Raw genomic sequence first — 15,972 nt, 5'->3', positions numbered from 1 at the left:
TCACCCACCAAAACTCCATGACAGTTCAGAGGCAAGATCCAAAGCACCTGCTAGGCTATGACCAAAGGAGCATCTGAACATCAAAAGGGAGATGCAAAGACACTGAATGGTGGCAACCACCTTGTGAGCACTTCGCCTCACCAGTCAGAAAGTCGAGAATCAGGAACACAACGTCCCAAGTAAGGGGGGAGAGAGAGGAAAACTCCCCACAATAGAACACAACAACAAACAAACAGGCAAGAAGAACAATAGAGAACTTAAAAACTACAAACTGAAGACATCAACAATGAACTGAACTCCAAAGCAGTAAAAGACGTAATAATCAAATAACTTAATCCACGCAAGATCCTGAAGCCCATCTTTCTTATAAAAAAAGTGGCAGGGATCTGCCTAAATCCATCTTTCCCTTTTTCTTTTTGTGACTAAAGTCTCAGTAACATTTCACACTATTTTGTAACTGAATGTGTTGGCTTATGATTATCTATATCAGTGTTATTTTAGTTGGATATTCTATTTCTGATGTAACTTTGCATTAATATTGGGATTTTTTTCCATATTAGTCCCTTTCTTACAGGCCAAGGCTACGTAACTTCTTGCCTCACAGCATTTCCCAAAGTTTATTGCCTTTTAATACATTAGGTCACACTAATCTCTCTGTTAATCACCATTTACCTAACCATGGTAAAAGGTTAACCTCAGTTGGTAAAGCAAACTAAATGACCAAAACACCCTTTCCTCTCCTATGAATCCCATCCCCAACTTGTGCCAGAAACCTCTCTCTCTCTCTCTCTCTCTCTCTCTCTCTCTCTCTCTCTGTGTGTGTGTGTGTGTGTGTGTGAAGATGAAAATGAACCTAGAAACCATAGTTGTGGTTTTTTCTTCTAGCATGCATTTTAGGGTTTAGATTCTTTAGAATCTGTTGTTGTCTCTGCAGATACCGTCTGTAGTGCTATAGAGTCTAAATGAATGTCAATGCCATGAAGCTTGGGTTTGTTTGATATAGCCCAAGCCTGACTAGTGTGCCATTGGCATGTTTTTTGGTTCTTGTGAATTGAACCTTCTAGGACAAGCTTGTGGTTATAGCAAACGGATGTCACTGTTTTTGAGTGAGAATTAGAGCTGTTTGAGGGCTTCAATTAGGGGATTTTTTATTCTTGGAGTTTTCCAGTATTATCTTTCAGTAAGAATCAAAGATTCAGAGTTGTTTGCGAGTTTGGTTCAGATTTTGGATCTCCTAGCGTTTCTCCTTAGGGTGTGGAGTCTAGTCAAATTTCTGGTTTGGTGGGTGTTGAGTTTTCACTTTTAAGCAGTTCTTCACTGTGCTTCTCAGGGTATTGGTATTTAGGGTTTAAGTGATTCTGGTTTACTTTTGAAGATGACATTGGACTGACAGAGCTCATCACAATGTTCACTTGAATTGGTATTGCAGGTTCTAGTTTTGACCTAGCAGAAATGAGAATAATGTTGAAATTGGACAGAAACAGGAAGGACAGTTCTAATGTGGGAATTACTAGACAAATGTGTTCAAATTATGATATAGTTAACTACTGCTTTAAACCTCATATGTCACAGCCAATGGTTTGTGCAACAAGAAAAAGCCTTGCAGTGAGAGCTGTACCCTTTGATGGCACTTGGGTTGTGCATATCTATAGATATAGATAGCTTCTCTTTACATGCATTGAGCTTTTATTGGCCCAAACTTCCGTTGTAATCCTTGATGGTTATCTTTGCTTTCTATTTTTTCTCCATATTATCGAATTAATTTCTTTCAAAACAAGGCTAGACAACCATTTGAATCTGGTTCTCTCTCTTCTTTAGTGTGAAATGTTGCTTAATTACTTCATAGGTGATTTGGGGCCAAGGGGTATCTCTATTTTAACTTTTGGTTTGAAAGATTATATGGAGGAGATCATCTAGCATTCACTCCCTTTGGAGAGGGGATTTTGGATGTATTCAAACATTTTTCTTGAATAGTATTGTCATTTTCATAAGCTTATTGACTGCAGATAGCATTGATTTGCCTCCTCACCTTGACCTCTTTTTCTTTTTTTTTTGTAGCTATTAAGGAAATTGTTCTATTGCTTTTACCGTGGCATTCTTATGAGATGGTGCTGTACACTCTTTGCTCAAGGATTAGAAGCAAAACTCGTGGCTCAAGTACCTTGGCACTCGATCCTATGTTTCCTGATGCTTTTTTGTCCCCATCTTCCTGGCCTCTTGGCTTTGTAACTGTTCTGTGCTACGTCGTTCATGAACCAATGTTTTGACCACTAAAGTATGGATCTTTTCTCTGCTTCTCCAAATGAAGTGGAACCACAGAAGAAAAGATTTCGATGAACATTTGTTTGAAATCTTTCCTCATGCGCCAAAGCACTTTTTGCAAAGTTAGCATCACTGTATCATGATCTTATTATCTGCTCTTGCATTTCGTAGGCTTGGCTGTCACTGTACCGGTGCTAATTTGTCGTGAAGTAAATTGCAAAGTGATAAAGATTTTTGTAGACTGATTGATCTATTCTGCCTTATGTAATCTAATGTGGTGACATGGTACCAAATAGTAGCTCTCTCTCTCTCTCTCTCCCTATATATAGTGAGTGGCAGCTGCGACGGTGATGGATGGCCACAAAAAAAATGCGAAAAGGGGCAAAAACACTTTTTGCCCCTATACCGGCAGTCAAAAACCACCACTAAAGTGAGTTTTTCTGCATTTTTTGCACGGGCCATCCATCGCGGTGTCCCGCTGGTAAAGAGTTGTGCAGCTACCACACTCTCTCTCTCTCTCTCTCTCTCTCTCTATATATATATATATATATATATATATATATGCTAATGTTTCGGGAACACCTACTCCCACCTACTAGAAATCATAGTTTTATGTTGCATATTCTCAATTGGACCTTATAGATGTATTCAACATAGATTATTTGATAGGAATCATGTTTTGGATCATGTTTTTTGGACATAGTAATATAATTTTTTAACAGAAAATTATTGTGCTGCATGGATAATTTGACCCGATTATCTAAAAACCTACAATTTTTAAAATTCTCATGATATTCAAAATCACAAATATCCAACATTATTAGGACCTTTTTATTCTTTACAACTGTGAATTTAAGACCTTGTGATAAAATTGTAGAGCCCGTCCGATAAGTCCGACATTATTAGGACCTTTTTTATACGGACCTTACGAACTCTCATAAGTTTATTTGTGATTTTTTGATGAAATTGAAGCCATCAAAATCACAAATGTCTTATTATTTTTAATGTATGTTAATATTTTGCATAATTATATTTACGATTTTGGTGGTTTTAGCTTTTTGCATAAATATATTTGTAAATATCTTAATTTTTTTCCTATACTTCTTGAAATCACTTATTACTAAAATCGCAAATAACCTACATATTCGCATGTACGGTATTATCTTGCATAAAGTTCTTTGTGAATCTTCTTATATCGCAAATACGTAGAGTCCTAGACACTGATACAAGTGTTTGTAATATTTACGAAATTATGACAAATGTATATTTCTTATTTTTTTGCGGATTTCTTGAATCATATATAAACCCATTATAGTCTTCAATATGCTTATTTTTGCTTAATCTAGGTTTTTTTTGTCTTTTGTCCTCAATCCGTGGTTCCCAACCTATTTTTCTTTTAGCCACTAATTTTGACAACTATTTTCAACTTATTTGTATATATCAGACTTTTTCGCATCTATGTTTCAAAATTGCGTGAAATATGTTTGCGAAAATCTTATTGATTTGACTGTTTTGTAGAATTGTTTCTCCATGTATAGTCAAGTCAATATGATTATCATAGAATTAAATACAGTTGGTTTGTAAGAATGATAACTTAAGTTTTAACAATTACAATGTTGCATTAATATTTGGGTTTTATTACAAAGTTACACTCAAAGTTTAACTTGAGGTTTAACTTTATTCATTAAATTATAAAGTTTTAACATGATTCATCCAATTATAAATGTAAGTTTATTACAAAGGTGTATAATTGTTTACAATTCAGTTAGCTAGACAGACTCTTTCGGCACCTCTCTAATCGATATTTTCGTCTTTTCATTGTTTTTTTACCCTTGGAAGCCCTTTCCTTTATATGTTTGTCGAACTTGATCATACGATTTCTTATTTCAGTGAGATATTATTGAAAATAATCTTTTATTAGCAAATAACTAACTACGGTGAACTCAAACTAGTGAATAACTGACATATAAATACATGTGTAAAGTTCAATCTTCAATTTTTGCTCAATTTTTTCATATAATGTATGACAAATATACCTTAGTCATACATATAAAATGAGAAAATATCAAGTGAAAAATATGTACATGTACACAATGAGTTAACATGCAAATGCAAAGTAATTATTCATTCTCTTATTGAGAAATACCCCCCATGGTCTACGTCGTCCTTCTAATCTTTGTAACAATCAAACAAAAATTGTGCAAAAAAAAAAACTATCACACATTCACGAAAAGGAGATAACAAACATATAAAAAAAAGAGAACAAACATATACAAAAAAATGAATACATTATTGAGTAAGTTATGTTATCGTACTATTTGTTTGTGATTTTTTAGCTAAACAAGGAATGTTTGTAGAGCGGGTAGTTAAGGAAGTTGATTGGTGTCTCGAGGAGGATTCAGAATCTATGTGGAATAAGATAGCGGGTGGCATGAGAAAGGTGACTAAGGAAGTATTGGGTGAGTCTAAAGGTGGTGCACCGCTAGGTAAGGATACATCGCGGTGGAACAAGGATGTCAAATTAGCTATTAAGGTTAAAAGAGAGTGTTATAGAAATCTAAATAAAAATCATGATAATGAGAATTTGGAGAAGTATATGATAGCAAAGAAGGAAGCTAAAAAAGTAGTTCGGAACGCGAGGGATAAGGTATATAAGGAGGTTTATGACAAGTTGGATACCAAAGAGGGTGAGAAGGATATTTATAGGCTTGCAAAGATGAGAGATAGGAAATCGAGGGATCTGGGTATGGTTAGATGTATCAAAGATGAAACACAAAGGGTTTTAGTCAAAGATGAGGAGATTAAGGAGAGATGGAAAGATTATTTTGATAAGCTATTTAATAAAAGTCATGCTCAGGATCTTGGAGATTTTTCAATTCCTTTTCATGAGATGAATCGTGACTTCATGCGTAAGATTCAAAAGAAAGAAATTATAGAGGCTTTGAAGAAAATGAAATCAAGAAGGGCAATTGGCCCAGATGGTATACCTACCGAGGCTTGGAAATGCTTGGAAGAGAAAGGTTTAGAATGGTTGACAAATCTTTTTAACAAGATTTGGCGAACAAATAAGATGCCTAATGAATGAAGGAAGAGTACTTTGGTGCCTTTATATAAGAATAAGGGTGATATACAAGATTGCACAAACTATCGTGGTATAAAACTCATGAATCATACTATGAAACTTTGGGAGAGGGTGATTGAGTATAGGTTGAGGAAGATTGTTATGATATCGGAGAATCAATTTTGTTTTATGCTTGGAAGATCAACTATGGAAGCTATACATCTTCTTAGACAACTTATTGAGAGAAATAGAGCGAGGAACAAAGATTTGCATATGGTTTTTATTGATTTGAAGAAGGCTTACGATAGAGTACATAGGGACGTTCTCTGGTGGACAATGATGAAGAAAGGTGTTTCTCTCAAGTACATTAGCATAATTAAAGATATGTATGAAGGAGTAGTAACCAATGTCCGCACTTGTGGAGGGGTGACAACCAATTTTTCTATAACGGTTGGGTTACATCAAGGATCTGCTTTAAGCCCTTTCCTATTTGCTATAGTGATGGATGAGCTTACGAAATCAATTCAAGAAAATGTGCTGTGGTGTATGTTGTTTGCTGATGATATTGTTTTGATTGATGAGTCTAGAGCTGGGGTTAATGCCCCCCGAGCCCCCCGCCAGGGGCGGCCCCCCCTGGACCCCCGCCCGCTGACCGCACAACGGGATCCGCGCCGGGGGGGAGCCCCCGGACCCCCCTCCTGTAAGAGAAAAAACTCTAAATCAGGCTCCACAACGAATCAAGTTGAACGATGCTACCCACGCTGGGAGGAGCCCCCAAACCCTTCTCCTGTAAGGGCAAAAACTCTGAATCAGACTACACAACTATTCAAGTTGAACGATGCTACAGTCAGTGTGCAGGTCAGTCGGTGTTTGATGGAGCAATGTAAGATCGTCTGTTGGATGTGCACAAAAGTAGAGAGAGAAGGGTGAGAGAGTGAGAGGGTAGATGTTCATGGCCTTCTCCAGGAAGAACTCTTTGTCGCCCTTGATTTCTTCTCTAGAGAGAGAGAGTGAGGGTTTTACAGTGTTTTACGAAGAAAGAAGAAGAAGACTTTGAAGAGTCAACATCATCCTCGACTTTCTGGATGGAGGATATATTTGTCCTTTTTTTGAACGGAGAAAGAAGAAGAAGACTTTGAAGAATCAACATTATCCTCGACTTTCTGGATGGAGGATATGTTTGTCCTTTTTTTGAACTGTTTGTTTTTTCTTTTTTGAATGAAGGACATTTTTGTCATTTTCTCAAACCATCACTTTATGAGAAGAATAGCAAGAAAGGGTACTTAAGTCTTTGCAACAACACCAGAGTCTGATACAAAGTTATGTCAACATACACGGGAATACGAGCCCCATGTGCTTGTATACGTTGTGCTCATTCAAAGCCCCAAACACAGACGTGGGATTCAGTTAATCATCCGGGGGGAACATACACCACCCTCTCATACGAATGCTTAAGCCCACACACCTGTTTACACATATACCCCTGGACACAAAGCCAACGTGTGTACACACGCACGCACCATGACATGCATACACATAGGTACACACACATGTATAGGGTAAAAGAGCATTGACAATGTGATTTGTCCATCCGAATGTTGTGCTAGAGGATCACCCTATTTCTCCATACCATTGGTTGTTCAGGCCATTTCCTACTTAATTGCTACATCCCGAATTTTCCATCTTAGTTGTTCAATGATTCGTTCTGTCCCGTTATGCTGGCTCCTAAAGTTACGTTGATCTCTCACTGTCCATATTAGCTTTCAAGCCCGTAGTATCCAAGTTCGCCAAATAAACTTCCAGCGTTTACCTCTAGAGTTAAGATGAATCAGAAGATCCCCAGGAAAAAAAATGTAGTTGTCCCATGCAAAGTTACAATCGTCCCAAGCATGACGAAGTAGTTCACTCATGATTACTCAATCCCAAAAGAGATGCTTGAGAGTCTCTTCCTCACTTTTGCATAAAGGGCACATGCTGGCCATGTGTATACCCCTTCGCTCTTGTCATGCAAAATTTTTTCACCCTCAAGTGAGCCTCTTATTGGAAGAGAACTGACCCATAACCCCTTCTTCGGTAGCCACCACACCACACGAGCACATAATGCTTTATATAAAGAATAAGAAAATAATTCATTGTCATTCAATACCCATCCTAGTTCATCTTGAGGTTGCGATAGTGAAATATTTGATAGTTGACTCAAAAGCTCCGTCCATTGGAGGACAATCAAATCATTAGGATCCCTTCTCAGTCTAATATCCCCACATGCCCATTGAGTCTCACCAAACTTTTTGAACCTTTGAAAATTTTTGCCTTGCTACATGAGGAAAGGAATCAGGAAGCAAGTTGTCACCGCACGAACTGTCTTGCCAAAATAGTGTGCAGCTCCCATTCCCCACCACCACCCGTACCACCTTGCAGAAATTATTTTTCAATTAATTCATAGTTTTGCAACATTATTTTGTACATTCAAACTGCAAGCCAGAAGAACGATCTACTTGTCAAAGCGTAACAATTATGGCCACCAAATCTAAACATATAGGATGACTACAAATAGCTTCTTCAAAACCGAAGGTTTATCCTTGCACAAACTCTCTTATCATGGATGGATACTCCCATCTTTAGAAAAATTTCTTCCGGCATAACTGGGAAAAAATGGTCTCTCTCACCGAATTCAGTGGTGTAAAACCCACATCTATTTCGGATCAGATACAGTGATCGGGCCCAAGTACTCGGGTCATACAAAACACAGAAAATCGCCTGTGCGTGAAGAGATTTTCTGTGTAGCAATGGCACACAGCACTTTTCTGTTTACACAGAAAACCGCTGCATGAAAAATCGCTGCACATGCAAGTGATTTACATGTTTTGTGTGGCCCAAGTACTTGTTTGACTCAATGGGAGCACTGTGATTTTGGTTTAGCTTTTGAGATTTATGGGGAACACCGACTTGTGTTCCAGGTTTGGAGTGTGATTTCTCGCCTCCTGATGTATATTGTTTTTTTTTAATTGAATTTCTTTCATTACAAAAAAATAATAAATAAGAAAAAGAAAAAAGCCCAAGTCCCCCTTGCCAACAGGGAGTACACCCAACTTTCGACCTTGTAGAAATGAATACATACCTGTAGTTTTTGAATTCATAACGTCCCATCAACTTGGTGACATTCGAGTCTCTCCTACCAGGTGAGCAATGTGAGCTCTCCATCTTTGGATTTGGACATCTGATCGCCATTGTACTTTTTGGGGAGGGGGGAGAACCTCATTCTCGAAACGTCAACCATAACGGACAAAATAGTAATACTCAGAATGAGAAACTTTCTTCACAAATTGACACAGAATCATCTCTTTGTCATTCTATTACATTGAGGACAACAGAGGTAACCCAGTTCTCTTCTTGATCAACAAATTTTAGGTTTTGAACATAAACCCTTGGTTGCCATAGTGCTTTTCGGTCTTTTATTGCCCATTTGAAGGTCTCAAACATAGTTCAAAAGCTTACTATGATGTCAAGGCCATTGTGGTTTTGAAATCAAAACGTTTCTTGTTTTAATAAGAACAAAGTAATGACATAGCAAAAAGAAATAATTATGGTGAAAAATGAATGAAAAAACAAATGACGTAGGAAGTGCACGCTTTTTTCTTTCATTTATTACATGGAGAAACCATGTCTGAGATTGGAGACCTGGTTGCACTGCTCTGTATTTATGATTGCTATATTGGCAACATAAAACTCCGTGGGCACCCCCCTCAACCCCCAAGGAGCCTCCTGCTTCGCCTTAGGGAAGGGGATGCCAATATAGGAACTTGAACTTGGGGTAAGGGGAAAGCTCCATATCCACAAGACCAAAGGCCATTTGGGCAATCCCTTAGATTTACATAGGAAGCACACACAATGTTTTTGTTGTACACTAATAGCCAGTGTGGTGGTTGTGAGGTCATTCACATGGGTGTGTATGTAATACTCATAAATTTTTATAATTATTAAATAAATAAAGATAAATTTTATGTCTCAAATTTGGGTTAAATTGATTATTTGAATTAGAATTTAATCATAATGTTAATTTGAGTTTGAATCTCAATTTGATTTTAATTTTATTTGAAATTTAATTACAATTTGAAGTGAATTTCATTTGAGATTTAATTTGAATTTGAGTTTTAATTTAATTTGAATTTAGAATTTGATCGAATTTAGATTTAAATAAATGTGAATTTAAATTTGGAATGAAATTTGATTTGAAAGTTAAATTCAATACTTGTATTTTAGGATCCGGACCAGACCCACTTGTGGATGCAGATCCGGTGGGTCCTCTTTAACAGATCGGACCCAAAAAGTTGAGTGAGCTGGTTTTGCTAGAATATGTGTTGAAGTCCCTAGAGGGTTTAAAATCGTTCATTCTAAGATTATAGAGGTGGAAGGAGATTGAACCATAGAGCAACTTACTAAGATTTGATAGTGCCTTTAACCGAAGTGTGGATCTACGTATCATAAGGACGGTGGTTGTGTAGAGGCAGCGTATAGGAAGTATGCCTCCACAAATAATGAGAATTAATGGAAAGAGGTCAGAACAAAGAAAGTTTGAAAATTAGAAACTAATCTGTCAAGTGTTGTGGATGAATTGAATAGATTTTGAATTCTCTCTCTCTCTCTCTCTCTCTCTCTCTCTCTCTCTCTCTCTTCGTCCTCCTTCTCTTCTCTTCTCTTCTCTTTCTTCTTCTTCTTCTTCTTGTTGTTCTTCTCCCCTCATTGCCGCAAGTGTCGAACCCAACCCCAGTTGGGTTCAGCTATGTCTTCTCCCCTTGGATCCAACCCTCATGTTTGTATGGATCATCTTGTCACATGGCATATTCACTCATTAGAATGTGAAACTAAGTGATTTAAGTTTTTGAGTTGTTGCCTAATGTGTTGGATGTTAGAGAAACCACTTTATTTATTCTAAGAATTTTCCTTTCTCAATAAACTTGGAAGTTCAGCATGACAGACTTGGGGTTTCGAAATTTGCAGCATATTGTATATTTGCACTTTGATCTTGGTTTCATAAGCCAAACCTAATGGTTCTACATGTGGAATTTTTGGTACATTTGAAACAAATGATATGTCAGGATATTTGAAGGTTCCTACTGATATTGGAGAATTCAGGCAGAGGCTGCACATTGGAATGAACGACCCACAAGTTGCTTGTGGCTCAGACCATTTGTGTTGGCTCAAATAATCAAGCCAACCTGGACTACACTTGGCCCATTCGGGTGAAAAGTCAGTGTTGGGCTTGAGAGGGTAAGGTTTAGAACCTTGGATTGTCTTGGCCCTTTGGCAAGCCAGGATTGCCTAGACCATGGTTTGTTGATTGGCTTATTGACATGTCCAAACCACGGGCCAGGCTAGGTGATGTCAGTTGTTCATGTTATCTATCCCTAAAAAAACTATGATTTTCTTTTGTGCTACAGGAAAGCAGTCTGATCTTCTTGTTGATAATTGGCACGTTGTCAACCAGTATACTAATGATTTGGCTTTACTTTTGATTTTTTCCCACCATCTTAAAAAATAAAATGCATAAACACAAAACTTCAATTAAATGAATAGTGTATGCTATGTAGGATAATAATGTGTGTACTAAGACATCATTGCATTTGTGATTAATCAAAACATGGCCTTGAAAAGTCTTTATTTTTGTTGGTTTCAATTAGTCAACAGTACTATGTATAGATAATGGTTCAACACTTAACGTCTCCATGGTTCAACAAAGTGCAATACAAAGTGCTTGTAAATGTGAACAACTTAGTAATAACAAAGTTTCATTGCTACACAACTTGCATGAACACAATATTATAACATTGACCAAAAAATAAAAAACATAGAAGAAAAGTCTTTCAAAGTAGTATCCAACAACCAACTTTATCATGAGATTAAACTATAAAATTAAAATTACCATAATGTGCAAACAACAAAACAACTATAGATATAAAAAACCACCATTTTTAGCGATCCTATTTGGAAATATAATATACACCAAATTTTCTTGACAAGTTCTTTCATAAATGGTTGTTAAGAACCACATGGGGAATTAGAATTTAGAATGAATTTGAGTAAAACTAAAATGTATATAAGAATGAAACCTTGACCACCCAAATGTATATCGGTTACCGTAGCATGTCGGCATCACAAGCGAAGAAGGAAGACCCTATGTTACTAGAAATCCTAATTGATTGGGGGACTCATGGCTAAACCCAAAATTTTATATAAATACAGTTGAACATCTACTTATTGGAGCATTGAAAAAACATTTAGGGTTACAAAGGAAGTGTATTGTAAGTGCTCTGTCTTTTGCCTTTGTGTTCTTTTTTCCTATTAAAAATGAGTTCAAAAATATATATAAGTTCTTTGTAATATATATCAAATTAAATGTTGTTCTTGTATGATAGTGAATATTCTTGTATAATTCAATTTTGTACAGTGTAGTCTGATCTAATATTGTTTGCATAAAATTAACAGATGTTGATATATAGTTGTTCACGATGAGGACATGCACATTCTTCCTCTTCGTCAACTAAGGTGAACACCTAAACCAGATCCACTTCACATCACATGTGGGTGATACTTGGAGGAAGAGATGCCCTCCCCCCAAACACAACAGGCCACTGCAACTTCAGAACCATCCACTACGGCCTCATGCAAATATTAATCCAGTATTTTTTTGTGTAATTAAAGAATTATTATTGTCATTCATATTAATATATATTTGTTTCTTACAACAAATTAACAGTTGTAGAGTCTTCTCAGAGTAAACATGGGAAGAACAAATATATAGTCCACAAAAAGTAAATCAAGCAACGAAAGGCTTCAATAAGTATCAAGTTTGGGATGAAAGGAGTCGTGGGCGAGGGCGCCTCCATATTTTCTAGGAGGCTTTCGTGTATCGTCAGAGAACAAACCAATATGACTCACAAATCGTGGATAAAGGTCTCAGAGGATGAAAAGATGGTGTTGCGTGAGATAGTTTATGTAAGTATATTGCTTAACTATATTTTGATAATCAAATTAATTCATAAAAAAAATGTTACTAACTATATTATGATAATTTGGTGCATGTGGAGTTTGATTTAGACAAGAATATAGTTGAATATCATGCTACCGTGGATAAGTAGCTCCAGCTATCATACTCTAGGGTGAGAGAAGGTTTTTAGAAGCATTACAAAAAGTTTAAAAATCATGATGAAGCAGCAAAATATCCTCTACAGAGAGTCGACTCTGAAGTATAAAAATGGATTTGAAACTTTTTCACCAGAGACTATTAAACGATAAATATTGGATATATATTTATAAATAAATAAATGTTCAAATTTTTAGATTTTCATAAACTAATTGATCTTCCTTTGGTTAACAGCGGACATCAGAGAAAAACTCTGCGAATAGAGCAAAACAGACAGTCCAACATACTAGTGGATTGTCTTTGTACATTCATAGGTTTCATACGAGAGTAAGTTTCTTATTCCTTAACTTTATTTTTTTTATATAGTTTATAACCTCCCATAGAGGTGAAGTAAAAGGTTACTAAAATTGAACAAAAGTCTTATTTGAATCGTGGGAACGCTATGCTTGAATTTGATCAATTGATAGAGAAAATATTTTTGTTTTATCTCATTTAGGTAATGTAATGAATTTTGGTTATTGTTATTAAATGTATCATGATGGTAGGTATATATATGGTATATTTTGAATAGATTGAGATAGGAATTGAAACCTTTTTTTATTTTTTTTATCTTATTTATCATTTATTTAATGGGAGTTGATTCCATTGGTAGTTAATACCATTAATATAGTGTTAAATGTGTTTGATTTAATAGATTTTAAATTTGTTATTTTTAGAATGAAAAAAATGGGCAAAAACTGATGGCAAGTGTATTTTACAAAAAGATGTACATCCATTCAGATCACATGACATTTATCTGCAGTGAAGCAGAAGACACATTTACAAGTAACTCACACTTTGTAGCAGCGAAGCGAAATCCATATTCATTCATTCTATTTTGTACATTGCCATTAATTACTAGTAACTAAATATTAATGTTATGCAGAACAAGTTGCACTCTGTGAAGATTTAAAGTGATGAAACATGATCTTCATAATGAGGCCTTTCGATATCGCAGTGAGACGTCTTTACCAAAGCCCTCAAGAGCGATCTGGATATGTCAAAGGGATGGGTGCATTTATCATTTCATGCAAAGGCAAAACTTGTGTTTTAGCGCTATCTTCTCAGTTAGAGGCGATGCAGTCGGATGTTTAATAATTGGAGCCAGAGAAAGAAGACAGAGAGCGAGAAAGAGAAAAAAATAAGTTCAAAGAGTAGATACAAACTTTCATAGATTCTCTCAAACAAAACCCCCTCATCCTAGATCTCTCTTATTTTCTCGTAGATAAGATCGCCAGATGTATATTTGTTGGATGGACATGTCATAGTTTTTTATGTAATGTTATATTTTAAGGACATATGTTTATTTATAGTTTTTTTTGATGTTTGGCCTGTATTAAATCTTTTTATGTTGAAGTTAGTGTGAAATTGATTATATATATAAACTAATTTTAAATATATAAATCGATATGTATCTAGATATATTTATTGAATTAAAGATGATATCATCTTGAATGTAAAAAGATATTTTGTTAATATTATCTTTATATTTTTCCAGATTCTCATGTAAGTACAACAAAAGGCAAAAGCATTATTGAGCCTTCAATCATAATGTGATTAAAATATTTATAAGTTATCAGATTGAATTTTTATATTGCTATCATCATCATTAATATTGTCATAATTGAATTATCATATTATAGTTATTCTTAAAGTGTGTTTATTGCAGCTTTGAAGAGGATGTAAGGGAGGGGTTTGAAGATGATGCGTGCTTGTTTTTTGAAGTGTATGTTTGAAGTTGAATATTTGAGGGAGTTGTAGATGATGAATGTTTGAGAAAGTTAGAGAAGTGCATTTATTTTTTAAAGTGTATGTTTATATTTGAATGCATGTTTGAAGTTGATTGTTTGAGGGGGTTGGAGAGGTTGGAAAAGTGTGTTTCTTTTTTGAAGTATATGTTTATATTTGAATGTATATTTGAACTTGAATATTTGAGGGGGTTAGAGGATGAATGTTTGAGGAGGTTGAAGAAGTGTGTTTAGTTTTTGAAGTGTATGTTTATATTTGAAGTGTATGTTGGAAGTTGAATGTTTGAGGAGGTTGGAGAAGTATAATTATTTTTTGAAGTGTATGTTTGAAGTTGAATGTTTGAGGTGGTTGAAGAAGTGTATGCTTATATTTGAACAAATGTATGTTTGGGGATGTTTGAAGTGTATATTTGAATTGTATTTCTTATTTAGTTTAATGTAATGTAAAAAAAATTAAAACTAATATAAAAATTTAATTTTGCAGGTTTAAGGCCTTAACACTATGTCGTTGTTATAACCTATAACAGTGACATAATTGTCACTGTCATAGCCTAAAACAGTGACTTCTTGCTGTTATAAATTATAACAAGTTAATTCTCTCTGTTACAGCTAAAACAATAACACAAAAATGTCACCATTATAGATATGTCGCTGTTATAGGATAGGTCACCGCTAGTGGTGTTCCCAGTTCTAAAGAGATTTATAGTCGGTGTTGGGTCACACATTAACGACAACTTATAAATATCATCGTTATTAAAATTGGAGGCCATTATTTGTCACCATTATAGACCTATAGCAGTGATAAATAGGCTAATAGCAATGAGAAACGTCATCGCTATTGACCCTCATCCTTGTAGTGGTTCTTTTTTTATATAAAAAAAAGGGCAAATCCCTTAAAAGAAAAAAAAGGCGGGCTCTTGAATCATCTAATTTTGATGTATGAACATGATCTTTTAAGACTTCAAAATCGATATCTCAGAATTTTCATAAATATTTAAGCATCTAACAATCATATTTTTTTTTTTTAAAAAGCATAATACAACAATTGATTCCTGGCAAATAAATCATGATAAACACATCTACTGGGTCGGACTTGCAAAAAAGTATTAGAAATGTGTAACACACACTCTAGTCCTCATATTCTAGTGGTATTTATCCAACCAAAGGAAGGTTCAAAATCTACAACTGATCAATGATTGATGGTGTTCCTTCTCTAATGATCAAGTTTTATATTGATCAGACTTTACATATTGGATTTTTACCTTTTATTTAGCAAGTGATGTATTTTAGATTAGGAATTTTAGATGTTTAGATGTATTTTTGAAAGTGCTAAAAATCAATGGCCCATAATGCTTTGTATTGTAAAGTATTAAATGCATTGTTCACGTTTCAAAAAACATGTCTACATGTCGTAAAGTTTTTGTATAAACCATATTTCTTACAAAATAGATTATAAAGAACAAATATATAAGGTCTTATTGATGAAACACTCAAACATTGGAGTTGTAGATTTTAGTGCTTCCTTTGGTTGGATGGTCTCCCTTCTCTTCCCCTCTCATTATATATATATTCATTTGTGTGTGAATAATTGGTTCTGCCTAACCATCCATAAGGTATGAACGGTAATGATTTTCAATGTTACGAACAACATTTGATAAATCAGACACCATGTATGTGTTCAACATGATCCATTTACTAGGAATCCATCTATTACTTAGTAA

The 15,972-nt window shown here is 35.2% G+C and overlaps 2 protein-coding genes across 7 annotated transcripts in view; both read left to right on the top strand.

Annotated features, from left to right (window-relative positions):
* TPC1 (two-pore channel 1) overlaps positions 1 to 2,512 on the top strand; it is a 129,885-nt gene extending 127,373 nt beyond the window's left edge. For 3 of the 4 annotated variants that reach the window (XM_089989990.1, XM_089989987.1, XM_089989988.1), the window contains exon 24: positions 2,059 to 2,512. The gene's annotated coding sequence lies outside the window, so the exon portion shown is untranslated. Of the gene's footprint in view, positions 1 to 1,429; positions 1,947 to 2,058 lie in introns of those variants that run through there. The other variant, XM_089989989.1, reaches the window with a different exon arrangement.
* A 9,593-nt stretch (positions 2,513 to 12,105) lies between these two features.
* On the top strand, positions 12,106 to 13,877 carry LOC149814669 (uncharacterized). 3 transcript variants are annotated; one of them, XM_089990162.1, is made up of 4 exons: positions 12,106 to 12,316; positions 12,699 to 12,791; positions 13,181 to 13,289; positions 13,390 to 13,877. In XM_089990162.1, the coding sequence occupies exons 1-4, from the start codon at positions 12,176 to 12,178 to the stop codon at positions 13,419 to 13,421; spliced, it is 375 nt and encodes a 124-aa protein (XP_089846288.1). In that variant the 5' UTR covers positions 12,106 to 12,175; the 3' UTR covers positions 13,422 to 13,877. The 3 variants fall into 3 exon arrangements, 1 of the variants encoding a protein (XP_089846288.1); XR_016428081.1 differs by lacking the exon at positions 13,181 to 13,289; XR_016428082.1 differs by lacking the exons at positions 12,699 to 12,791; positions 13,181 to 13,289.
* Positions 13,878 to 15,972: the final 2,095 nt, after the last annotated feature.

The sequence above is a fragment of the Nuphar pumila genome, chromosome 15 (assembly GCF_984573655.1).
Source record: "Nuphar pumila chromosome 15, dmNupPumi1.hap1.1, whole genome shotgun sequence".
NCBI classification, from domain to species: domain Eukaryota; kingdom Viridiplantae; phylum Streptophyta; class Magnoliopsida; order Nymphaeales; family Nymphaeaceae; genus Nuphar; species Nuphar pumila.
Note: the sequence above shows the minus strand (reverse complement) of the source record. Positions and strands in the feature narration are given on the sequence as shown.